Here is a 27795-nt window from a genome sequence, read left to right as displayed (position 1 = left end):
AAACAAAAATTCAAATTCAGATATTTTGAGGAAAAATAATTATGTATGTTGCTGTATTATATGTACATACACCTACATATGTGTATAGGCTAGATACGCATCACTATATGAAATTTCTGATTCTGTTTCATACTTAGTTTGTACATATATTTACATATTTGTTTTATGTGCTCCTAAAGAAATCAAACTTACTGCAACTATACCAAGTGCTTGTAGGATAAAATAAATTGAAACATACAGAAAATGTCTTTAGTTTATGTATTTGTCGGTTTGGTCAAATCTGTCAACACAAAGGCGCCCATTAGTTTACCTTGTAGAGTGAGCACCCTGAGTGCAAAGGCCCTGTTCTTCCTGTAACTGCCACAGGTTTGATTCCAACCCCCAGTCTTATCAATTAAAGGCAAACAAAATCCCTAAATATATCTAAAAAATCTGTCAAGACAAGCATGAGAGGGTGTTTGTGCATACATTTATTGAGACTGGGATTCCTACACAACTGTAAGTCAACTGTTGTTTGTATTGTGATATCTAATCTTAACTTCTTAAATCTTGCCCCTAAAAAAATACCCCTTATATTATAATAATAATAAAAACTAAACTGAAACAGGCAAATCCACTCTGTAAAGTAACTGAATAAAACAAAAATGAAAAACTAAATAAAAATAAAACTGTAACTTTATACAAAACAATCTTAATTTTCCATCATCAATAATTAAATCTTAGAGATCCCATGAACAATGTTTTCTTATCAATATAACTTAAAATTGTATAGTTTAAGTTTTATCATCTGCTCTGTGCTGCATCACCTGATCTTATCCCTTTATTTGAGAACAAAATCTCCAGTGAACAATCAATAACTATCCTCACTGACTAAGTCAATACTTCAAACATTTAAAAATGATCATGTCAGTGGTGAACATCTGTACAAACCAGTATTATTAAGAACATGAGATCAATGACGAGTTGATGCAAGTTTAAAGTTCATTGTGGAGAATTTTAATATTCTGAGAGCATGAGCAAAAAGCCTCTTCATCTTACAAAACACTTCTGTTAAAACCAGTCCAAACAATACATTAAAATGAAACGAAACAACAATTCCAGAATGAAAAGAAGGACGAAGATCTGTCGATGCAGATAGAGATCATCCCCCACAGCTTCACATGTAAACCACCAGACTCCCTGGACTTTATTAGCTGTGAGACACAAAGACAGACAGTATTTACCAAGTGCAAAAAATGTGATGACATCCCTTAAATAAAGGCTCTTATTTTACATTTGTATGTTTAATTGGGTGAATCCTTCTCATGCATTAGTTAGATTATGATATGCAGGAGATACTACGATCACCAGGCTAACCATATGGAATTTAATATTATCCTCATCTGTTCACCTGCTCTGTGTTTTTGTCCACTTCAGGGCGTGTCTCGGAGGCACCGTCGTGGTTGGGTGGTAGAAGGTACATCCGGCTCGTTTACACTGTCCAGCGAAGCGACATGGCTGTGGGTAAAAGAAGCAACAGTTATACAGTCTCAGGTCTTGTGCAGAACATCCTGACTGGACTCTTCCTTTTTAACCAAATCCTACATTCAATCAAATTACTATCATAGATCAGAGCTCTACATCCACTCTTTAAAATGTTTTACCTTGGGATGATAGAATGGACAGTCCATCTTCTTGCACTCTGGGAAGAAGCGGCACACGTTTTGGGTTTGCACTGGCTGCATTGCTGTAAAAACAGAGAGTCAAGTTAGAGATGAATAAATACTAAATACAGTTTAACTAAGATTTGTTTGATTTGATGGCAACTCTGGCTCTGCCTCCAGTTGTACCCAGCAAATACTGAGACAGTTGTTTGAACATTAATCATGGCATCCTGTTATGGCTCAAAGACTGGTTTGTGGATGTGTTCTCCTGTCCTTTTGTATTCCCTCTCGCTCATCCTCGTAGAAAATAATTTGAAAAGTGTCTGACTTTTTGTGACTCTTTATTAATTCGTGTCCTCCACACACCCTGAGCCTCAAAATAATAAATCAACTTTGATTCACATGTTGACCCTGGTCTCCTGGGTAAAAGTCCTGTTCTTGATCCATTCATCCCCCAGGACGTTCTCTCATTGTGGACTTTGCTGTTCTTCATACTACATCAACTGACTTTCTGGCATAAAGTCCTGAAAGCAAACTTCCCCCATGTGCGATCAAAGACAGTTTAGATAAACAAGTTTGGGTCTTTAAGGCCCAGACACACCAAACCACTAAAGAGAACTGGCTGTGACGAAAGTCCCCTGCTGTGTCGTTTCATGTTGCCTATGTCTCCACCAAAATGTTGCATGAGAACACACTGCAGAGACTACAGCCATTAAACCAGCACATATGCTCTGTGCCTGCGTGAGATGAAATAACTCTCCACACCAGCAGACAGTGGTAGTCTGTATTCATCATTCAAAAAGGGAAACTGTAAGACTGTCTTGATGCTAGTCAGCCAGTTAGCACAACAACAGCACAATCCAATTTTGAAAGAACAGAGCATATTTCCTGTGCACCAGTAAACCGTAATACAAACCATCAGGAAACGTTTCTGCTAAAGGTCTCAATGGCTAAAGAAAAATAATCTTACCTGATGTAACAAGTTTATTTAATCTCACGCCCCCTCTAGACTAGAGTTGTTTGTTTACTTTCCTCACTTCCGTTTCTCTTCTCCTGCACTGAGCTGAAGCCAATCAGAGTGATTTCATTCACCGATGTACTTCGTCGTCACCAATGCCAATTCAACATGCTGAATTGCCAATAAAAGCCAACTAGCGCCAACAAGAGCCAATGGTGTGAGACACACCGCGCCGACTACAGCGACTGATGCTCACCGACAGCTTGACATGGACCGACAGCAGACCATTGGCTTGGTTTGTCAGGGCCTTACTACAGGTTTTACATGACAAGACAGGTATGTGATTTACATGTAGATAAACATAAATGGCATAAACATGTTTTATAGAGTCACCTGTCGTTGATTTTGGACGTAGAGTGGACGTCACAATATGGATGTCTGATCACAACCTTTTTAAAACCAAATAAATTGTTAATCAAATGTTGTATTACCAAACAAAAGAAAGAAAAAAAAAAAGAGATACACGCATTTGTTTTTCCAACACTATTATATGATCAATATTTCCTGGCGTGTAAGAGAGGTCTGACTAAATCACTATTGGATGTGGAAACAACTTCCCCATCTGGCCATCTGCGTTGCAGTTTTTGGCGTCCCATCGGGACCACTTTTGTCCAAGGACATGGCGTCACCGCCTGAACAATGTTAGCTGGGTAATGTCAGAACATCACTGCAGGATAGTATTGGGTGTGGAACAAATCTTCAAAATTCAAATCTGTGTTGTAGGCAGAGAGAGGCTGAGCAGTGTGTGTTGAATCACAGATGTAATGAGAGAGAGTACCTGGCCGGGGTGGAGGAGCAGCTGTGCTTCTCCGGCTGACGTGAGTGAAGGGACAGTCTGGCTTGGTGCATCTGGCATCGTATTTACAATTAGGATGCACGAAAAGGCATTTATCCCCAAACTTGCAAGTGGGAAAAGTCCTTCGGAAAACACAAAGAAAACATTTATAATGATTCAGTGAGTGATAAAAACGCCATGATAATTTCTTTAGTTTTCTTTAACAGTAATACTCACTTGCACTGTGTTGTAGGGTGATGGTACAAACACTCATCTCCAATTTTACAGACGGGCCAGAACTTGCAGCGCTCCAGCACCTTCTGTTTCTTTACAGGGACGGCATCCTCGTCTGCCATCTCAAAGTCCATCACATCATCTGTCAGAGGAGGACAGAATGTCAACCCTTCACTGAAGCACTCTGTAACTGTGTTTAAAATGAGCTGTAAGAACACATTTGTATTTCAGCTTTATGCAAAACTACAGTAACAAATTATTCTGATGAAACCCTTCACCTTCTGATGATGGGACAACTCCCTGCAGTCTTTGAAGGATGCTGACTTTGGGCTCCCTGTTGGTGAGGATGGCCGCCTCAGTGACCTTTGTGGGCGGCCTCACGTCGTCCAGCTCCATCTCACAGTCAAGATTCCCCAGCGGGCTCGGCACCCCGTCTAACGTCACTATGAACTTGGGGCTGGCAGAGTCGCCCCTCTCCTTACTGGTGTGAGCAAAGAAAGGAGAATTATGTGACAAATGCTCATGTATAAAAGGAAAAGAGCTGTGAGCATACTGTGTGTGTGTGTGTGTGTGTGTGTGTGTATACCTGGCCTGGACAGTGCGTGGTAAAGCAGACTGGACTTCCCCTTTGACCGGAGGACGCTGCTGGATTCTGGCCGTAGCTTCTTCCAGCTGCGGTCGACTCATGATGAAGGAGCGGGTGTCGAATGGCTTTGCCTCACTGCCTGCAGCGACTTCAGCACCTACAGGAACACAACAAACACAGACATCTGAGTGGAACGCATCACTGAAGACTTGTGTGAGAGAAAAACATTTGTGAGACTTACATTGTTCAATAAAAGCAAAACTGTACAAAAACACTCACCATAGTCACTGTGCTCTCCGCTGTCATTGCTCTCTGCTAGTTCCAGCTGGAGGCGTGAAGCTAAGGATCTCACTGGAGCTGGAAGGAAAACATCATGAGAGTCATCAGTGGAGGAAACACTGATTTTTAAATTAATGTTAGTTAAAGGGAAACTTTGGTATTTTTCAACCTGGACCCTATTTTCCTGTATTTTTGTGTCAAAGTGGCTGATGGGAACAACAACTTTTGAAACACCCCAGACGTCCCTCTCCCCAGCAACGCTTTCCAGCTCATCCAGTCAGCGTGTTCTGGGTCTACCCTGGGGCCTCCTACCAGTGGGACGTGCCTGCAACACCTCTAACGGGAGGCACCCAGGGGGCATCGCTTTTTTCAGTAAACATGAAATGCAAAAATTGCCATTCCCACTAAAGTTGCAACTCAAATGCCAACTGATCTCTGTGTAAACAGGGCTGCTGTGAATCAGGTTTTTGGGTGGCAGGGTGCTGAAAGCAGTGCTCAGCAAAACAAACTCCATATGCAGCAGTAATTCTACTCTTCACATACCAGGTGCTCTGGTGGGAGGTAGCTCTGTGGCGGTGTAGGCCTGAACCCTGGGGGCCAGGCTGTGGAGGTGTTCCTGGACCAGCTGGATGGCTGCAGTCATCTCTTCATTGCTGGCGATGCGAGTGCGAGGTGCAACGGGGACAGTCTGCCTCTGTGGTACTGTGGGGGGGGGGGGGGGCACAGCGAGGTCCATGTCAGAAAGTGATGACGGCAACTAAGAGGCATGAACTGCAGTTACAGGGAAGGTCCATCTGTGTTCTTTTCCGTGTTTTTCCAGTGGACGCTCCCACTCCGTTATTATCAAAACGCAACGATGTAGGTTACAGCGCTGATGTCCTACACATACACAGCTGTTAGCTGACAGAGTAAGCATGGAGAATGAGGAAAGCGTGAAGCCTGAGGGTGGAAGATGGTGCTATTTCATTGTTATAAATCTTTATGTAACCAGGTGGTGACACATTGATATTCAATATACACTGCATTTGTACTGTACAAACACATTTATAGACCATCATACCTTGCTGTCACTCATCTGAAGCCATCATATTGCCTTCTTTGAAGTCACCAGACTCCGTTGACAGAGGCAGAAATTTGACTTCACAGCATACGCGTGTTGCTGGTCTACCGCCGACTCGATTGTTAGTTTGATTGTGTTACTGTGTCACTTTAGAACTGAATTAATGTAGCATCCAGGGCAGTACATGGGCTTATGTGCAGCAATGACATTGTGCAGAAGGACTGTGTTTGAATACACAAGGAACCCTACTGGAAAGCTTCAGAATTATCCAAAAACATCATAAATAAGTGTTCATGCTAATATAGTAAACATACTTGTGGGGTAGGCTGTAGTTTTGGTGATTGAGTCCTGAGCCTCAGAGATGGCCTTCAGTATCAGATTCCTGTTGGCTTGCTTGGCTGGAGGGAGAGTCGGCCTGAAACAAGAGACACCACAGTGATTATAAAACTCAGCAAAGAGCGTTAACAGTCTGGTAATTTAAGATATGTCACCGCTGAATTGGCATAAGGCATATGTCATCTAATGTTCCACAATATCATATGAGGTGTTAACACTGACTTGCGCTCTGGTTTGGAGGGTAGGGACACTCTACTGGACAGGCCTCTGCCTCCATAAGCCGCATCCTCCTCTTCCACTTCGTCGCTGTCCTCATCCTCTGCTCGGTTCACTCGCACCACTGAGCTCGCTACCGGCGCCTTACGCTTCCGTGACAACTCCTCCGGCTGAACAAAGACAGCAGATCATTATCAATACAGATCCTCACCTACAGCTGTCCAACACAGAAAGTGGCTCTCATCGAATCACAGTACCTTGTTGGATCCAGGTCTGGAGGTCCTGCTGCTTCTGCTGTCCTGCTGGCGGGAGTGCGAAGAGCCATCTGATGGTCGACATGTGTCCACGGAGCTTACTGATGTGAATTTGCTCTGACCCGGTCTGTAGATTTCAGCTGTGGGTCTACTGGCTGCGCCGCGTGTTCGACCGTGGTTGGTGCCTATTTCTACAGGATCCTCAGCGATGAGGTCATCATCCATCTCTGGTTTGATGTCAATAACGGCCTCTAAGGGGAGGGGCTCCATGAGGGGCTTCACGGTGGAGGTGAGTCGGGAGTTATTCTTCTCCAAGCTGCTTCTCCTGATTACAAACAGAGGTGTGTAAGTGTTCTGTTTAAGCCAACGTCAGCACACAAGGGCCAAAAAAAAAAAAAAAAATTCTAGCTTTGCATCAGGCACCTGCTCTCATACGCTGAACTGGACACGCGTGCTTCAGTCCTATCAGAGCGTGAGCTGGACACTGTCAGCACCTTCAGCTCCTCTGCTCTGCTGTCCTCACTTACAGATGACCGGCTCCTCCCAGCCACAGTGCCGCCGTCAGACTGGAGCTGATGTCTGCTGAGGGATGCAGGCTCTGTAGCAACCATGGAGACAAGTGGAGGAAGAAAACATGAGCTTGTCTGAGACACTAAACAGCAGGCTATGTGCATTTAGAACATCCTGAATGTATTCAACATAAACTGACTTACCGACTGCAACTGATCTCAACTTCTCGAGGACACCCTGTAGCCTAAAATCAATCAACAAACCCATGTTAAAGCTACAACAGATAGTGTTGAGATTAACAGCAAGGTGTTAAAAGGGTAGAGAGTGCAATTTCAATTTAATTAGACAGGAAATAAAAACTTCCCGTCTGTGCTCATCGTACCATGCTGTGAATTTACTAGTGTTGTTTCCAAGGAAAAGAGAGAGATCGTCAGCCATCTGTTGGGAGGTTTTCTTGTTCGCCACCATCACCATTATATAGTCAGGGAGCTCTTCATCTGGAAACACATTCAACATGTTAATGTGTGATTGAAATATGAAGCAGCTGTCGTCTCTGACTTTAAGATCTGTGCTTTATTCACTCACCAATATATGCACCGAGCTCCTGGAGCTTGCCCTTGATAGCAGCCTGAAACAGACCAGAAGTACAGTCCAGATGACATCATTTAGCTAAACAAATAATGGAGCATCCTGACTGCACTGATGTCACTCCTATGCAAAATGAGAGTTACCTGACATCGACTTCATAGCAGTGGTGGAAAGTAACTAAGTATATGTCCTTAAGTACAGTACTGAGACACATGTACTTTACTTGAGCATTTCTGCTACAGTGTACTTTTCTGCCATTACATCTCAGTAGGAAATATTGCACTCCTTACTCCACTACATTTAGTAGTCTGTCATTTATATTTAATACTTACTCCCTTTTGTTGTTGGTTATATTTATGATTATCTTATGAAATGAAACAATAAATATTCCTATTATTACTTAGCGACTTTTCACCAGTCATCTGAATGCACTGTCATCTATTATTGAAATTCCTGACACTTGATATGACTTATCTTTCGCTGTGCAGAGGATTGTGGGTCAGAACAGCCAGAAAAGCATGCTGGCTTGCTAACTGCAACATCAGACCGGATGTAACAGGACATCCTGGTATTTTTGGCATACTGCATTTCACATACCATGTATCGGGACATACTGAATATTTTCCTAGCATACTATGTAGTATGGTATGGGCACTGGAACGCACAGAGTGTTTTCAAGGTAAACTAAGTGTACTAAATGATGCAGGTTGTGCTTACACTTTAGCGGTTTTTAGAGATTTGTTGTTGATACACAAGCCTCAAGTGTTTCCAGGGCTGAGCAATATGTTCTGAAAGTTACATCACAATATTTTAAGGCCGTTTCTCAATACACGACATATATCTAGATATTTTAAATCTCCTCAAAAACACTTCATCAATGCTAGGGCTGGGAGACGAAATCGAACTTTACAATATTCCTGACCAAACACCCTCTCTGATGCAACAAAGTTGTAGGGATGCCTATTGTTGAGATTTCTGATCAATAATCATCAACAATGTGGATAGGACAACTAATGGGAAGCATTGAAACAAATAGGAAAGTCTGATAAGTTGACACATTTACATACATTTGCTGTAGTGCAGCCTTTAAAACCCCATTTATGCAATAATGCGATAAGACGATATATAGCCTCATGCCTCAAGAACAATATCTTCATGCTGCACAGCCCTAATAGTGTCATTTTTTCGTGTGTATACAATGGAGAAAACTGTAAGAAGACTGCAAATGTTTCTCCAAACAGAGCTGAAAGGAAGCTGGAGCCACCATGTCTCTGCATGAGATAGACTATGTGGTATGTTTTTATGATACAATATGATGTAGTACTATACTACTTATCTGCCCCGTAGTGTACTTGGCTTCACATTGATACACTACAACATTAAAATGCTCTTACATGTATTCATTAGTGAAGAAAGCAGGAACAATATGATGCTCTACAATAAACCACTGTGAAATGAACCATTCTGCTTAATGTGTAATTTTACTTTTAATACTTTAAGTACATTTAGCTGATAATACTTCTGTTTTGAACTCTTGTTAATAGTTGAGTATTGTTAGACTGTAGTATTTCTACTTGACTGACATAAAGTATCTAAGTACCTCTTCCACCACTGCTGGTGAAGACTCAGTCATTCAGGTCATGGTAGTTTTAAATACTATATCATTGGCAACTGGACTTGCTTGAATTTCTTGAGGATGTCTCACCTCTCATCCGGGATGCTTCTTCAGTTCTGGACTTCAGTTCAGAACTGAACTCTTGGACACAAGTTAAGGTGAACTGAAGACATCCAGGACTGAAGAAGCCTCTTGGATGAGGTGAAACATCTTCAAGAAACTCAAGCAAGTCCAGTTACCTACGATATAGCACTTAACATCTTCATTCACTGCTACGTAGCGCTGTGTATCGTTGCTGCATAAGTTATAATAATATAAAACAAGACCACGCTAACACGTCTGTAAACCTGCCTGTTGGATACGTTCATTCTCCGGCCCTGTAAATAAAAACCTTGTTACCATTCTGCCCTTACGTTAGCATGCTAATGTTAGCTAGCAGCGTCTGTGCTAACCGGACATTAACCAGGCTTCATTTCCGGTGTAAATGACTCTTATTCAGCCCACAGTGATACTCACTCTAATCTTCTTGCTGATCTCTGTCCCAATCTCCATGCTCGTCCTTTAATTCAGGTGAATAAGTTGTAAAAGAAGCGACTGTTTTTCTCAGCTTTACTGCTGCTAACCAACTGGGACAAGAATCAATGACGTAAGACCACGTGACCAACGGAGGAAGCCGAACAGGGACAAACTAAATAAACTCTCTATCTATCTATCTATCTATCTATCTATCTATCTAGACATCTGTTTTTCCAGACATATATGATATTATCTTTGTACAAGAGCCACAGACTGCAAACAAAGCAATCAATTTAAAAAGGACACAAATCACAAATGCAAGACAAGTACATCAGAAACTCATAAAAAAAATCCCATCCCAAAACTCCAATATGATAAATCTGTTGTTGCTGTTTTTCTCCCTTCATATCAACCAGGTGTCAATAACAACACCCTCAGTTTTTATTTAGTTGAATGCTGCTGTGTATTGCACTGATTATTTTAGATTCAATTTTAATAGTAGGTAAACTTTTAGTGAGAAAATCAGTACTATAGAATACTGTAGTACCCAGAAAAAGGATATGCACATTTGTCTGTAAAACGGTACATATATATATATATATATATATATATATATATATATATATATATATATATATATGTACATATAATGATAATAATCTTTATTTATAAAGTGTTTCTCAAAACAGAGTTACAAAGTGCTTTAGATGTCAATAATTAAAACAGACAAGACATGAAAACAACAACTTTTTAAGGAAAGAAGAACTGATTAAAAACATTTTGGCATATAAAAACTAAGGAAATAAAAGACAGTTTAAATGAACGTAAAACTGAAGTAATATCAGGAAGGGCTCTCACATAAAAGTATGTTTTAAGAAGGGACTTGAAAGAGATCACTGACTCGGCTGACCTGATGTGCGTAGCAATGTGTTACGTGTACTGTAAAATGTACCTTTTACCTACCTTTCATCTTCCATGTACGGTCACACACAGTGAACAGAGAATTTTACACAATATGACATCCATACAAAAAAATTAGCAAAATCCATGCAAAAAAAACAAAACAAAAAAAACCCCTAAAATATATAAAAATAAAAATAATAAAAAAATGACAGATTAGTTGATTGTGAATCTTAGTTTATTGCTGTAATCTGGCAGGTTATAATACACATATATGTCAGATGACAGATTTTTTCCTAACTAAATGGATCATTTTGCATGTGATGGCTAAAGTAATGAATGAATACTTACAGGTTGTGAAGAGTTTGACAGTTTCACTGAGAATCAACTCATCAGTTTTGATAAGGAAGCCATGTTGTGCAAATTGTGGACACTTGTACTTAACTCTCTTGCACACTTGTGCCAAAACTTGCAATTTGCTTGAATGAATCAGAAACTCAAATCTGTCGTGAACAACAAACTAACTGTTCAGAGGTTTTAACCCACTATTTTGAAAAAAAAAAAAAAAAAAAAAAATCTGCTTTAAGAATTGAGCCAAAGTGAATTAGAAAAACTGTGAATAAAATTTCCTCATGAGCAGGATGCTGAGAAAACTACTCAGTATTCTGGACAACACCTCTCACCCTCTGTAGCCACTCTGGAGTCATATCAGAGCACATTCAGCTGTAGACTGAGACACAGAGGAGCACCATCAAATTGCATAGGGAGGAGAGCTGAAACAAAGGACACTGACAACAATATTCACCTACATTAGGTCCACTATTACTTACTATACTATTACTATGATGTACTTTTCAATATCCTGTTCAATACTTTTCTCAAATCACATGCAGTATTACCTTTCATTGATATATCATATTCAATATAACACTGATTATCATGCACACTCTGCTTTCTCCATTAGGCACTGGTTTTGCTTTTGCTCCTTGAAAACACTTCTTGTATATTTGTATATTTTTTCAGATACTGACTCTCAACAACTCTGTTGTGTCCTGACCCAAGGAACCCACTGGTTGTCTGGTTGTGAATGTCAGATTGTGGTTACTGTACTTTGAAGCATTCTCTGGGTCAAGAATTTCCTTCAGGATAAATAGTTTATTGAACTGAACTGAACTGAACTGAACTGAACTGAACTGAAGAAAAGCAAACCTAAGGAGTATTAGTAGCTGAGTGCTGTTACCACAAGATGGCAGAAGAGACCATTAAGAACACACCAATGTGAGGACAGGTCATATTCCACATATCGATGGATGTACACCAATAAACAATGATCAAAACTGATTAAGAAACCTTCACCTTAAACCACTGACAGATCATTCAAATAGTGACTTTAATCATAATTTGAAGAACAGATTGATAAGCAAAATACAGACCTGAAGAATGAAGGTTTCAATATTAGTCTTAATCATGTCAAGCTGATATAATCATAAATATTGTACTCATAGACTGTGTAAAATAAGGTTGAACCAACATCATCTTGGACAGTCTATTAGGTTAAATAAACACTGTTACAAGTTAACAGTGAAGAAAAGAAACTATGCTTTGTTAAAACATTCATGTCAGTGTGAGAATTTAAATCTAAAATAACATTCAAATTGTACTCTAAGTGTATTTTACAGCATTGTGTCTCGTGACTTTGTAATGTCCATAGCTGTAATTTTTCCCTCCGATATTATTTCCTGTTTTGCAGCCCCTCAATGCCAACCAACAATGACGGGAAGGATCTTGCTCGCCGTCTAGACGAGCGTCTAACACACTGGCAGCCACTGCCGTCTGCTCCGTCTCACTGTCTGCTTTGTTCACACCGTCTGTGTTAAGCAATGCGGACGCACAAATTGTTTTAATGTGTAGAAACATCAACTTTGTCTTTTTTCACAATCACACCGGGCCTTGGTTATGTAAGAACTGACGCTGACCTCACTTAACATTCCTCTCGATGCATACTGTATACTCCTATCATCATGATAAGTACCACACTGTGTTTTTTTCCTTTACATTTGTGTGGTGAAGCACACTCGTGCTGCACTAGCCGAGTATTATCTAACATCTGCATGACAATTTACCTTTTAAATAGAGTTTGGCATATGCTGTTTGCTCTCAGGTTTTGTCAGCCTCTTCCAGTCTTGCCTCAGAAGTTCAAGTCAAATAAGGTAATGCATACGGCATAGATTCCCCTGAGAAAGACACAGCAGGGTTGTTCATGCATACAGAAGTGTTTATTGGTCCCACAGGTATACATCAGCACGGGGCCAAAACTTTCAGGTCACGTTTTCCTATAAATCATGTTCACATACTTGAGCCTAATGGTCACTTAAATAATTTGTCGTACAAACCACACTTTTCTGCAGTTTCCATTTATCTTCAAAGGAAAACAGGAGCAGACTCCTTTTCTGTCTGTGTTCAAAGGGAATGAAAGAGAACCTTGAATGGCCCCGATAGAAACCCTGGAGTAGGGCAGACACAGATTCCACTCAGAGACGAGAGGTGCTCTCTCTCATTGTTGTCCATTTCTCTCGTGCTTAATTGCATCAAGGCAGAGGCAGGACCTCTGCAGTGACCCCTGTAACAATACTGTCGCAACAACATCCATCAGCAGACCAAAACAGCCCTTGTACTGTACCATCACACGCAACCAGTCTGCCCTGCTGCATGTTTGGAGGAATGGTGGTGGTTCTTGTGCAGGTGTAACATACATTGATGCAAAAAAAGCGAAAAACTGATGCATAAAAATTCACCTGAATGCAGGAATTTAAGCTTCTGACGCGAAAAATGTTCTGTCAGAGGACCCCCATACCCCCTGTTTCATATGTGTCCATCCCCAGTGACTGTGCAGCGGCTCCCAAGTGCTCTGACTGTCTTCACCTCACCTCACCTTGTTGTCCCTGTGAGATTGCCATGTTTGCTAACATCATGCCTGCAGAGACCTTCACCTCAGCCTCAGCTCACTGATGGTATTTTGTGACTCATGCTGAAGTGCTGGACCGCTGGACAATATGGACAACTCCCCGTAAAACCACAAGTTGTCATTCTTACATCAGTGTTTGAGCACTAATTAAATGAACAAGCTACAGCATTTTAGGGGCGACCTCTAGCTCAGCTGGTAGAGTGTGTCCTTGCAGCTGCATGGGTTTGATTCCCAACCTGTGGCCCTTTGCTGCATCTCATCCCCTCTCTCTCTGCGCCCTTTTCTGTCTTTCTCAAGATGACCTATAATATCCATCTATCCATTTTCATCCGCTTATCCAGGGCTGGGCTGCGGGGGCAGCAGGCCAAGCAAAGCACCCCAGACGTCCCTCTCCCCAGCAACGCTTTCCAGCTCTTCCTGGGAGACCCCACGGCGTCCCCGGGCCAGATGAGATATGCAATCCCTCCAGCATGTTCTGGGTCTGCCCTGTGGCCTCCTACCAGTTGGACGTGCCCGAAACACCTCCAATGTGAGGCGCCCAGAAGGCATCCTGATCAGATGCCCGAACCACCTCGACTGACCCCTTTCGAGGCGAAGGAGCATCAGCTCTACTCCGAGCTCCCTCCACATGTCCAAACTCCTCACCCTATCTCCAAGGCTGAGCCCAGACACCCTACAAAGGAAACTTATTTTGGCTGCTTGTATCCGCGATCTCATTCATTTGCTCACTACCCAGAGCTCATGAGGGAATTCAAGTATCTCTGGGTCTTGTTCACGAGTGACGGTAAAAAAAAAGATACAGCATGTTAATTAGAATGCGGCTCAGGCTGCATATTTCTGTCCTAACTCGAGTGTGACAGAGTAGTAACTGAGCCCGACTTGAACCTGACAGTCACTCTGTTCTTATGTCCAAACCGACCTGAGCCCGCCCATTATTGTAAGGTAAAGCACTGAGTTTGTGTTACCTTGTCATGCAATTGTTGTTACCATGGTTGCAGCTTTTCTCCATCACTTTTTAAAATTTTTACACTAGGCCCATATTTTTCACTGAAAGAACTTAAAGCACAACTCCCTGAATTATTATTTAATTATTATTTAAGAATAGGAATGTAAATTGTAATTAGAAATTAATTCAATGAACAGTCAGCTTCAATTAGCCTGTTAAACCATCTGCAAACTTTCTGTTGCTGCTGTTACATAGGTTACAGTCTGAAAAACCATCTCTGTAATCCGGAGCTGCTCTCCTCACGGTCAGTTTAATGTCTACTCAGTTCGCACAAGCTAACACAGCAGCAGAGGCTAACATCCAACATCAAGTCGCTTAACGATCCCAACAAACTCACACACACACACACCGCAATGCCTTGACTCTGTCATTAAACCCTTTAATAATGTTAGCCGTGTGGTGCTGACAGTTAGCCCTGTCATTGTGCGTGGGGGGAGACTCTCACCAACTGTACCCAGCACAGAGCTCACACTCCCACAGCAGTGGTCTCATGATGAACAGTGAGAGAGTGACAGCTGGGTAAGAAGACGCTGAGCAAATCAACACACTGCACGATAGTAAAAATATATTGTCTCTTGGCGTCAGTTGATGAATATAAATATAAGGAGCTGGAAAGTGCCTATAAGGCAAAGAGGAGGGGAGATGGATGGGCCCAACAAACCCCAGACTTTCACCTGGGAGGCTGCTGTTTGCTTCTCATGTGAATATTGAGCCAAACCATGATAGTTTATTTCTAAACCAATCACATGCTTTTGTTTGACAAGGACAAAAAAGTCAGTACGACGCTGTGAGTTTATGTCAAAAACAACTGTATGCATCTAACAAACAGAAACTGTACATGTCCTGTGAAACAAAACTGTATTTTGAAAAGACACAAAAGACACTACTGCAATTTACTTTTCTTACTCTAGATGATGATGATGTTGATTTGATGGTTGTTGATAATGACCACTGTTCTCTCGTGTCTTTTTTTTACGTATGTTTTTGCTTGCTGTGCAACTAACTGCCCTCTATGGACAAAATGAAGTAGAAGTTGAAGCCCTGATATGTGACCTCTTCAAAGACCATAGCTTATTCTGTATGCTATGTCACTACTGGCAGCATGTGGTTTTCAGTTTTTATTTTAGAAACATCAGGGCCTATTCTGGTACTTTTGTTTGAATACATTTGTTTGGTGTTCCAGGTGACGGGAACTGTATTTGCATGGAAATTTTGCCAACATACCAGAAGCATAACATCAGATAAGAACGCAGTGTGAAAAACACTTCTGAGAAGTTTTCTGTTAATTCCGACTGCACTCAGGCGCCATCTGTACTGTACGTATGTGACCGCAAATCTGCTCTCCTGTGGCTGGCATCCACTCTTACACAGAGGGCTGTGGTGAATCTACTTCCCCTTTCTTTGAAATGTTGTCGTGACCTAAGAGACTTGCAGTTGTTAATCAGCTGATAAACTTCTGCGAATTCTTCAACCGCATATGCTGTGATGACGATAGTCCTGTCTCACCTCTTCCTAACCCAGAGACGCAGCGAAGTGCCGCTCTCTCCTCCCTCTGAAGCCTCTTCACCATTAAGGAAAGCAATACTCTCCTGGTGTCATGTTGCAGTTTGGATAAGTCAAGATCCTGCCTCGAGGCTGGAAAGAGGGAAAAGAAAGAATAGAGAGGTAGATTACAGAAAAAAGCCTTTAACAAAGACGTGCACAGGAAGATAATTCATTGCACCTGCTCTGACAATGTCCAGAAACCTAATACAGGCTTTCCTGGACAAGATGACACCTGTATGAATGAAGCTGTTGCAGCTGGGTGTCGGCACACAATCACATTTTCATACCACACACACACACACACACACACAGGGAGGAAGATTTTTATGCATACAGAGTCACACAGTGGAACAGCTGCTCAGATTTTGTGCACACTCAGAAAGCGAGACAGGGGTGATGTCAGAAAAGCTCCAGTGAAATTATCGGTTCATTGCAAAAGACAAAAACACCATGCAGTCAGTTAAACGTGCTTGTTTGCAGCCATGTGTGCAACAATATGATTTTTTTTTTTGCCTGAACTGTCTTGTTTTGCGCATTATGTCAAGAGAGAGGTTGACTGAGGACAAGTTTCGACTACACCCACATGCTAAAGGGTTAACCCAGTTTTGATTCATGACATCTGAAGCTTTTACTCATTAGTCTGGCGAGGAAGTGAAGGCCTATTAAGATTTACAGCTGGGCCAATCGCCGTTGCCAAACCTGCTGGAGGTTCAGCAAAGGGACTCGGTGGGTCACTGCAGCACCGAGTCTGGATGAGTCAGGGTTACACAGCAGGCAACAGTTTCAAATATCCATCTTTGTGTTGTGTAGGAGTGCAGGTCAAGGGTTGAGCAGCATATTTAGAGAATTATACAACCTGGAAAGTGGTCCACATAGCAAACTCCACTCTGAGGAACTTGATGAACTCTGCACCGCAGCCTGTGTTATGTGAACTCGTGTTGCAGAGGTCTCACCAGCATGTAGGTTGGCCCATTACAACACTGCATCTACATGTATTATTAATTGGCCCTCTGGAGAGCAGCATCATTTGTGAGGACTGAGTGTTTTGTTTCTGTTTGTATGAACCTCCTTTCTATTTTTTTTACACACACCAACCACCCACACAGACTGGCTATGTTTTGGTTGCTTCTTCAAGAGACAGGAGCTGGTTGTTCAGGACAAATCCACACTCTCTTTTTACTATCATCATGATCTGAGTGCAAAGGAGAAGGAGAATTTCCAGATGATATGAGGACACCGGTCAAGTGCATTATCTGCCTGTGTGACTGACTCTTTTAAACCCATATTCAAATGACTAAATTTTGGGAAATACATGTGTTTGCTTTGTTGTTTTATGAGAAGAGAACCAGGAGCCAGTTAGCTTAGCATACAGACTGGAAACAGCTAGCCTGGCTTTGTCGAGAGGTAATAAACTCTTTAAAGCTGGGGTAGGCAGTTTAATTTTGGCCCTGACGCCCCTCCCACTGTCTTGGAGGATGTTCTAGCCAACCTCATCGGGCAGTTGGCTGACATGGGAGGGTCGTTGCCTTGATTAAGCTCACCTGGGCCTTCCAGACTATAAAAGCTGCCGCATGTTTTCACTTGCTCTCTCCCTTCCTACAGCAGACGTCCACCCTGCATGATTGCTTTTTGGTATTTCCCCTTCAGCACCTCCGCGGCACACCTAAAATACATTCATTCATGGCTTTCATTACTGACTTTGCTGACCTACACACTCCACTGTTTATTTAAGTCAGTCTCAGTTTAATGAGTTCTACTTGTTGCTTTCACTGAGCCAATTTGTGACAAGGCGTATGACATGCCGTATTTAGGCCAAAATCCAATGTCAAATTTGAGCATATTGTAATAGGTGTGGACTGAGAGGAAAGTGAACTTCTGTACCTCACATTGGCTCTGTTTTCAGGCTTTAGAAAATCTAGCCTGTGATGGAAGACTTTGTCTCGTGCACATCACCTCAGTGAAAGCGTGATCCAATGGCAGAGAATCCTGCAGCAAAGGCTGCTATTGAGCCCGGTCTCACTCCGAAGTCCAAAAAGGCGTCCTTTAACGTTGGCCTGATACGTGGTCGGTTGCTGTTATAGTTAAGCAGTGCCCGGCGGCGTCAGGGGAAAATGTGGCGGGGACAAGGATGAAAGTTAAGTTGGAGAAAGTCCTACTGGGGCCGGCGGAAGGGGTGGTGAATGGGTCCAACAAACACCGACTTTCACCCAGGAGAGCGGTGATCACGTCCTGTAAGATTATGAAGCCAAACCCTGTTCTTCCTCCCACAGTCCAAAGACATGCAGGTTAATTGGTGACTCTAAATTGTCCGTAGGTGTGAATGTGAGTGTGAATGGTTGTCTGTCTCTATGTGTCAGCCCTGTGATAGTCTGGTGACCTGTCCAGGGTGTACCCTGCCTCTCGCCCAATGTCAGCTGGGATAGGCTCCAGCCCCACCAGCAACCCCGAACAGGATAAGTGTTTACAGAAAATGAATGAATGAATGAATGAATGAATGAATGAAGGAATTTATGTATCATGTAAATACATATAACTTGTATTGTCAGTGATTTAAGTCATTAAGTAAATTGTTGTATTTGATCCCATTTAAGGGTCAACCACAAACCTTTTTATGGGCCCCTCCCTGGCCTTGGGCTGGGGTCATCTGTACCCTTTGACCCCCTCAGTGGTGGGCCTGGACCCAGTGCTGCCACTGGCCACCAATCTAATGTGACACCTGGCGCTGGGAGGTTGCACTGGCTGAATGTGAGCCATTACAGCCGCCAACCAAAGGCGGCTGTAATGGCCAAGCTGCCAGCTCCCAAGCTGCTCTCCTGCTGGGGTAGCAGTCTACAATGGCGGGGAGTGAGGCGGTTGGGTTGGCTAGCTTCTTGTCTCATTTGTGGTCTGTTAGATAGAACAAGAAAGAGCGGGGCAAGGAGGGGCTGATCGAATGAGCTGCAGGCAACTGTACAATAAAATAAGATGAAATAAAGTATATGGGAAACACTGGTTTACTATATGAAGCATGTGCATGTGTCCATGGTTGGCTGGTGGGTGGGGCTTTGGACAGGGGAGAGCTGCAGGAGGAAAGTGTCAAATTTGATGTCAAAGGATTAAATTTTGCCTTTTTTGCCTTTTCCAGACTTTTAATTATTGTTAATTAGTACAAAAGAGAGTTTTGTGACCTTTGGACGGAGCCAGAGTAGCTCTTCTTTTTTCTAAGCTAAGCTAACTAGCACCGTGCTAACTCTCAGCTGGAAAGCAAATAAGCCCATTTCCAAAAATGTTAAACCGTTGTTTTAACTTTTAAGCTAACTGGTTATTTAGAGAACAGGTTCTCAGTTATCAAGGAGCAAACATAGTCTCCTGATTTTACCATTTTTTCCAAACCAAATAAAAGAATCTGTGGTTTTCTTTTTATTGCTTGGCTCGTGTTGACGCTGCAGGCCCCATAAAAATGTGTTAGACCACTGAGGACGATGCAAGCACATATTTATATCCAGTGAAAAATCACATCTGACAAAAGGCCATTAGAAAAGAAAATTTACCGCGCAACAGCCAATGTAATTACACAGAATTAAAAATCAATAAAACACTATGGAAGAACCCAAATGCAAAGTCTGGAAACAGAATAGTGCAGAAAGAAAACACCACGGACAAACATAAATGTAGTGGTTGTAGTTACCAGCCACATTAAGTCTCGTAAAAAGGAAACCATCAGGTGCATCTGTTATGTTTATGTGGAAAAACATGGTGTGAAAATTCTGGTAATGTTAAGTGCACATGTTAATGAGACCTGACAGGAAACAATACCACAGTTTTACATATCAACACTGTCAGCTGTTTTTTTTTTTAAATTCTACCAGCTGCTCCTGCTAACTGCAGATCATTTACTATGAATCTAATGAAGTGACATGTAAGTAAAGTGAAACTAAGCAGTGTTGATCAAAGATAAACCAAGATTCTCTTACTGCATTGAGTTTTTCTCACTTTAAATGTCTTCAGATACATATCTCAGCTCACTGCTTGACTGTAATTCCACATAGTTTGTTACCAGCTGACTGTCATTTTGCTTTCTGTGTCAAAATGGACAAGCTTCCCATTTCCTGAACTGGGAAGTCATTCTTCTGAGTTTAGTGTTTTCACAAGCTTCTAAGTCATAATGTGGAAATAACATGGGAGCTACAAAGAAGATGTATTTCATTGCTCAGAGCATTTAAAAAACTCATTGATAGCAGTCTGAAGCTTTATATTACAAAGTGATTTTGTCCCAGTTTTTTGCTGCACCAGTACATCCCCTAAATATACCTAACAATTGCATATATCTTCTTGTTTTTCTTAACCTGACTAATGCTAGCAAATAACGTTTCTAACTAATGTAGGTCACTCTGCATGGACTGTCAAAAAACTGACATGCACTATGTGAGTTTCTGAGTCGTTGTTCCGACTTGAGGTGGCGTTCATGTGAATTTTTCCATACAGGAACTCTTCTTCTTCTCCTTCTTTCTAAATATTCTGATGCCACATGGATGCAGGGTACGTCACCTCCTCTTTGATGTGTTTGCCACTGCCACCACCTGGATCTCCGCCGATCTCCAGGGGAAGTCAAACAACGTTCATCTGCTCACACTGTGATGACACAAAGCTGGTTGAATATCAGCAAAGTTTCCCTGCTTCCCTTCACTGGTTCCTGTACAGCAGGGTCGGTCTTTGTTTCACTGTTATAATCATTAAAAAGCAAAAGCAGCATGTGTATACATTCAGTAGGCTACATCTTCAGTAGCTAGCTAGCTAACCCTACACTTTTCAGGGTCTGATTTTGGTAATGAGAATCATTAGCTCTTTTTAAATAGGAATTGTGCAAATTTGCAGGAAAGCCCAATCAGTGTTTTTTCAGCATTGGCAGTATAAAAACAAAATTGAGGAGTGCAGCAAAATACTGCCGACTTACTTTTGTTTATACAGAATGCGCCTTTTTCTGGGCAATGGGGGGCGTGAGCAAGTAACAAAACGTGGAGCTCAGTGTGTGACGTAAACAGTGACGTACTCCAAGGGAAACTGCGGCTGGTCAGTCCTTTGGCGATCCTCTCGTAAGTCGGCCCGTTTTGCATTGTCCGCGTCATCTGACGGTTAATGGCCTCTTCATTTGCAAGGACAAGGAGCAATTCCTTGTCTCCCCAGTCCCCAGCTCATCTTTACTGTACTGTCTGTCAGGTTTGCGTTTCCCTCTTGCTACTAGCTGCTCATTCCTGCTGTCATCTGTTTCCTTAGTCCACCGCCAGTGGGTTGCACATGCGGTGTCATCAACAGCCCCTCCCACAAGTCATCAACAGCCCCTACCGTTGTGGAAGGCCGCCTCATTCTTTTCAAACCAAAAAGGTTCCGCCAATATGACTACCCTACGAGGCGCAAAATTGGGCACCTCGGATCAACTTGCCAATCCGGCTCTGTGTGTCTAAAGGCTCACAGCCTACTGGCAAAACAGCCCAACATTCGCGGAAAATCTGGCAGTGTAAAAGGGGCTATTGATACACGACGTGCCCCAGGCACAACATTTAGCTCCAAATCCACAAAACCAGCCTGAAAATTAAGGAAATCTGAAACGACTGCATTAGAGTCAGTGGAGCACAGCTGTGTTGTTGTCTGAGCCTGGATGGATGTGTGTCAGGGGGCGGGACTTAGCAAAGGGTCAATTCGTCTTTAATAAAAGACGATGAACAAATGCTTTATAGATAAAAACATTCTATTGTATATCCACCGCTATTCATTCGTGCTCACCCAAAGGTTTTGTCTGGCCGAGCGCACCCAAGGAGCTAAAAAGAATGAATCCAAAGAGCACCTGAGCGGACACCCTCCAACATCGCAGCTCCAGCTACATTGTGCATGTGTCGCACCCTATGGCTTCCATGGGGTTATGAGGACCATGTCCCGGTCCTCATTAAATAGCTTTGCCGATTTCAAAAGTATTTGTCTCTCTCTGCTGCGTACACAGCCAAGTTTTTATGAAAAGAGCGTCTCTCCAGCAGTGAAATACTTCTTTAATGACCGCAGTACTATCAATGCAGTAGGTCAGAAACATAGCCAAAGTACAAGATCCTCTCTGACCTTGATGTGTGGAAAAATCCCCCGGGTTACAGCTGACCATGTGGTTTGCTCGTTTTTTTAATTGCCTCTGTAAAATATAAAACAGTTGTCCAAAAGTTGCTGCCTTTGGGTCTCTGCACGATGAGAATTTAAAGAACTTTGTGACCTTTAATGATCGATTTGACCTCATATGTCTGAGTACATACATTGCACAAGTGTCAGATATTACACATTTTGTGCAAAGGACCCACACTGATCTCCTCTGATAAGTCACATTAGAGGCATATTAACTTCCCACATGCTTTCCTCCACTCTGACCCCGGCCTAGACGCTACAATCCCGACTTGTGCACAGTTACTTTGTGCATTTAGCGAGGATATGCTGGTCTGAATCAATGGCAATGACAGGTTCAGTTTGCAGCTACTCAAGACACTTCTCAGCTGAAACCTGTTAAGAACGTTCACATCTTGGCACGCCTCGCTGAGTCATGTAACAACCTCCGCTGATTGCATTTGCAGCTGGTTGGCTTCAACAAGTGCATTTTCCCATTTGAATAGACAACATATGTGGAGTCTCTTTGTTTGCAGAGAGGTTTCAACCCCTGATTTTCTTTATACTGTAGCTTCCAATAACATTTATGTTTGTCTAAGGGCCTGACATTTGATCCTAAGGCTCCTAATACTTTTCTAAAATTAAACAAAACAACACCTCAGATATATATTGCACTAACATCACCATCAAGTGTGAAGACAGCTTTGAAAGTGTTTTTCAGTAAACATTACGCCACATGTTTGACCTTCTTCAACAAAGTCTTCCCGGCCCCCTCCCATATTGTAAAGCACATCACGTTCAGGCTATTTTAACTAATAATCTTCTTATAAAGACAGAGTAAAGGGGAGCCATTGTGGTGGATGTGCTGTGATTATGTGGTGGAGCAAGCTGTGCGGCTGTTTGGCTTTAATTAGAGTATTAGCAGGATGCCGAGCTGTGCTTTTCATCAGAGGACCAAAGGAGGGAGAAGTTTCACAATGAGCTCCCCCGCAGAGCTCGTTTATCACTGATGTTGATAAGACTAATCTCCTCCGTGAACACTGAGATATAATATTCAATGAAAATCTCATAATAATTAACATGTTGCTTTTAAATATACTAGGAGGCATTATTAAGCTGTGAGATAGATGATTATGTTTCAGTTCATGGTTAAGGGTATGGGGTCTGATGATTCATGGCTGTCAGTTCAACATGACCTTTGTTTCTGCTTTGGCACAAGATTCATCACGACTGCAGTTTTCAATTAACGTGTTAGGCAATATCTGACATGTTTATTATATCCTGTAATATATGTTTTATTTGCATCTCGAACTGTAATACTCTGAATACTCTGAGGTGTAGAATCAATTCACATGACTTGGACGCAAGTCAGACTTTGATAACTTAAGACTTGACTTGACAAGGTAGAAAAAGACTTGAAACATCAGTGACTTTTAACTTCACTTGCACTCGAGCCTTTTGACTTGGAAATACTTGATGACTGCCCACAAGCTCAAAGATTAAAGTATGCTATTTAAATAGCACACCACAAATCAATTCATTTACACTAATTTCCTGATCAATATTTCAGTCAGGAGCACTCATCATAGATTTAACCATTGATTGCAACAAATGGATATACAGTTATGGTTGGCGCTGATTGCTCCACACTTAAGATGCTCCGAAAAGCAGCATGCTAAGCCAAATTAGGGAGCGCAGTGCAGAAAACCCCCCTGGGTGTACAAGAGCGGGCCCAAAGCAACACATAAAACACCCTTTTAACCTTTAAGCCATGTTAGGAATTAGGAAGGTGGATGCTGCTGCAGCAGTGTGTGGCAGCACTGGTGTAGCAGGGACCAGTGAGTAGGAAGTCATATTTAAATGGACTGCCATGTTGTGAGAATGGGCTGTGATTGGTGTATGACTGATTAGAAGCAATGATCCAATCAGCTGGCTGTCAGCTACAGCTGGGGCCTATGACTTCCGTGTCCTGCATGAACTAACACAAAACTTCACTTGTTCCTAGCAAGTTGACACTTAATTCCCCAGATGATCCACTTTGTCTGAACCAATCCGACAGTGTTCAGGCAAGTTACAGGTGAGAACCGTGAAGAACTAACATTACGTTACTAACCACCAGTTGTAAAAAAGATAAAAATAAAAAATACCAAAGATAATTTTGTTTGTGTACGCAAACTACACAGTGGTCAACAAAAAGAAATTGCGGTATAAAAAAGAGAATAGGTCTTTTGACCACATGGAGGTGCATTTGTTCAGTTGAGGCTCAATTGACGACCGAACCACATTGTTTTCTTACCATAGTACCTTTACTGATTAAGACAGCTTAACTTTGAATACTCCTGTACGAAGATGCGACCAAACTGTGGAATAAAAATACTGAGTTTTTTCCTGCTCAAGTGAATGTAGTGAAGTTAAGTCAAGGCAGTTTATGAGCTTCGACTCTCCAGAAATATAATTAAAAAACAATCATGCTATTTGTAAATCAAATATATTTCTACTCTGTCGTTAAAATGGCATTACGTTTGGTGAATAGCGCATTATGACTTGTTTAGGACTCGAAACTCAAAGTTTATAACTTAGGACTTGCTTGTCTTGACTTGAGACTTGAGTAAAAAGACTTGAAACTTGCAGAACAGTGACTTGGTCCCACCTCTGCTCTGACTACTTAATCACTCAGCAATGAATTGACACCCACATGAAGGACTTTTTCCTGCAACAGGAAACATTCATTTATAGTTTGTAGGTGTGAAATTTATCACTGTAAGTGACTCAGTGTGAACACACGAAAACATTTCCTCAAACTTCCAAAAGCAAAAGAGGCGAAAGAGAAACAAGTGATCACTTCTATCATCCTTTCATGTATGAAAACCTGTTCATGCATCACATGCATACTGAATTATGTCAAGCACAACATGCCAGCTTATTACAGCCTGTTAACAACATGCAGTGTCACATGTTACCATGATGCCAGGCTGCTTAGTCACTGCAGCCATTTTAAGTATGGTGAGAGTGCCTCAAAGACAGATTGCAAGCCTCTCTAGCTGCAAGCACGCCTCCTCGCTTTATGTCCACACATCTGTTATATAGAAGGGAGTGAAGTTTATGATATTCCGCAGCCACGCTTCGATGGTGTTGGCAAGAACAGCGTGTATGCTGGTGATCATAGATAACCACGAGAAGAGGTACCTGAAATATTGAACTTAGCCGCTTGTGTCAGGACAACAACCCACTCCTGAACGTCAGCAAATTTAAGGAGATGATAGTGGACTCTGGGGAGAAGCAAAATAGGAACTGTGCCCCCTTTAATAACGATTGGTGGAGAGGGTTGATAAAAAGTACCTTGGTGTCTGTGAGGGCCTGACCTGGATGCTGCACACTGAGTTAGTGATGAGAAAGTCAAGGCAGAGACAGTTTCACCTCAGATGCTTGAGGGAATTCCAGGTATCTCCTTAAATACTGAGGAATTTCTACTCCTGCAACACCGAGAGCCTCCTGACAGGGAGCATTAACACTTGGTACGGAAACAGAATCGAACAGGATTACAAGATCCTGCAAAGACTAGTTAGGTGTTGCGCTACACTACATAAAGGATATTCACACCTGGGACTGGTTGCACAAAACACCTTAAGTTTTCTCTTCAAGTATGATACTTAAGGCTTAATTTCTCTGGAGCTGAGAGACTTATTTAAGGATGTTGCACAGATTTCCTTAAATGGTTTCCTTAGTGAAGGCATTAACTGCATTGAAATTAATTTTAGAGTGATAAATGTTCCAATAAAGTGTGCTCATTTGCTTGGATTTATTAGGTTTATTTGGGATTGCTGAGGAAAGTGTCATGAAAATGAATTCAGTCAGATCTATTGTGTTAAAACTAAAGTGGTTGGTACTTGGTACTAGTATAAGACCAAGACAAGGAGAAAACACTTTAGGCCAGAAAACATTTTAAGAAAACTTAAAGGAGAAGACTTAAGGGTGTTTTGTGCACCTGATTTTATTCTGAGGAAACCTTAACTGGGACTTCAGGAAAATTTTAACTTAAGGTGTTTTGTGCATTTGGTCCCAGGCACTGCAAAAGTAAGGCCAGAAGAATCAGTAAAGATTCCGGCACCCCGGATAACTTCATTTTCTCCTTGTTGAGGTTTCGTTAACAGTTACAGCAGGCAGCACTGTGAGGCTCAGGAAGAGCTTCTACCCTCAGGCCATAAGGATCCAGAATAAAGACTCTGCCTAAAACACTGTTTTTGACACACAAATTCAAGGAAGTGACAGACTGCATTTCACTGAAATTGTATTCGATGATTTCATGTGACAAGTAATAAACTGATTGATTGATTTCATGGGAGCTTATGTCTTCATAAGAGAAACCAAGCTCCCACTGGTTGCCCTGCAGTGTGCTCCCTGCCTGAAGGCTGCTGGATGTCAGATATCTCTATAAAGAGACATCTGCATATGTCTGCAGAATCTGCAGGTGACGTGATAAGATTTTGTATGGGAAGCGTTCTGGTTCATTTGTAGTCCGACTAGTATTGATCAATCTCATTTGAGTGCCAGGTAAACAGTCCATAGAGGCAGAATGCATTCACCAAAATGCAATCTTGGAACCCATCAGCTGTGTCTGATGACGGTTTCGCGCTATATTAGCTTTTTAAAAAAGTACCTGCAATCATATACTGATATCTGCTTATAGAGATTAGCCTAAATGACTGGTGCACAGCAGAGGAAGTCATGGCCTTGATATCCGCTGGATTCTTTTACACAGAACCAAATAACGGCAGCATCATTCCACTCCGGTGTGTGATTTCAGACAGCATGCTGGCACCGCAGAATCAAAGGAGGCATGACAGGCATGACATGTAACACATCAAAGTAGGCCTCTAGTGTGACAATGGCATTAGCATGGCAATAACAATCATGTATCGTCTCTGTTATATGGCTGCTGATCTCATCCTCTGCTTGGAGGATAAGGAGCTCCTGAATCTTATTGTTTTCCCAATTTGCGGACATTCTCGTCCACTTATCCTCTCTTTTGAGTTAGCCACTAACTGCTAACAGCTACTTTTTAAATCTCTTGCAGTAGGTTAATCACATGGCATGTCATCAAAAAGTCACACAAGTCCTTCCCATGGTCCCTTCCTGCTGGCTGTCCTGTTTACACAGACATTTCAGTAACAGTAACTACCTCCTGAGACGGCTTAAAGGCGAGACCCCTCTGTCCCCCCATTTCATGATTGTACCTTTAATGGTGAGGCAGCATAACAGCACAACAACAGTGTAAAAGGGGATTTAATGTCCTCAAACCAGTGGCGAATGGGTTCTGAGATTGGATGTTAATAATAAAGACATTTGTATTATATTCTCTTGGAAAAATGGCTGTGATAATGGGACACTTATTTCAGCAATTAGCTTTATCCAAAAAGCATTTAGAAGTAGTCTGGACTTTTCACTGTCTAATGCCTGGCAGATGGATTTAAGCTGCTATGGAGTCCCACAGATGTCATGAAGTGTCCAAACAACAAGTCTCTTAAAATGGTAATTTTGCGGTCATGGCCTGCAGGTTTGACCTCTGACCTTGTCCTCTCAACTCATCCATCAGCACCATCATTTACACAGCTCCACACCTGCACCACTCACT

General features: G+C 42.0%; 1 protein-coding gene across 1 annotated transcript; it reads right to left on the bottom strand.

Annotated features, from left to right (window-relative positions):
* Positions 1 to 501: 501 nt before the first annotated feature.
* On the bottom strand, positions 502 to 9765 carry zc3h14 (zinc finger CCCH-type containing 14). Its single transcript, XM_049589148.1, has 17 exons — positions 9631 to 9765; positions 7497 to 7539; positions 7294 to 7408; positions 7115 to 7155; positions 6825 to 6999; positions 6405 to 6726; positions 6154 to 6317; positions 5910 to 6010; positions 5079 to 5237; positions 4536 to 4613; positions 4257 to 4413; positions 3949 to 4151; positions 3674 to 3812; positions 3440 to 3579; positions 1644 to 1726; positions 1391 to 1497; positions 502 to 1193 (listed from the first exon to the last, which is right to left on the bottom strand). Exons 1-17 carry the CDS (start codon positions 9664 to 9666, stop codon positions 1190 to 1192), a joined length of 2067 nt encoding a protein of 688 aa, XP_049445105.1. The 5' UTR covers positions 9667 to 9765; the 3' UTR covers positions 502 to 1189.
* Between the last annotated feature and the right edge of the window lie 18030 nt (positions 9766 to 27795).

The sequence above is a fragment of the Epinephelus fuscoguttatus genome, linkage group LG11 (genome assembly GCF_011397635.1).
Source record: "Epinephelus fuscoguttatus linkage group LG11, E.fuscoguttatus.final_Chr_v1".
In the NCBI taxonomy this organism is placed as follows: domain Eukaryota; kingdom Metazoa; phylum Chordata; class Actinopteri; order Perciformes; family Serranidae; genus Epinephelus; species Epinephelus fuscoguttatus.
The sequence above is the reverse complement of the archived record's forward strand: the minus strand, read 5'-3'. Positions and strand labels throughout refer to the sequence as shown.

Bases quoted from the DNA above. Each gene is read 5' to 3' on its own strand.
- zc3h14 (XM_049589148.1), bottom strand. From the start codon at position 9,666: ATGGAGATTGGGACAGAGATCAGCAAGAAGATTAGA. The intron at 7,156-7,293 runs GTACGATGAGCA...GATTGATTTTAG, and splicing joins ACTAGTAAATTCACAGCATG to GCTACAGGGTGTCCTCGAGA. The intron at 6,011-6,153 runs GTCAGTGTTAAC...CTCTTGTTTCAG, and splicing joins CCCTCCAAACCAGAGCGCAA to GCCGACTCTCCCTCCAGCCA.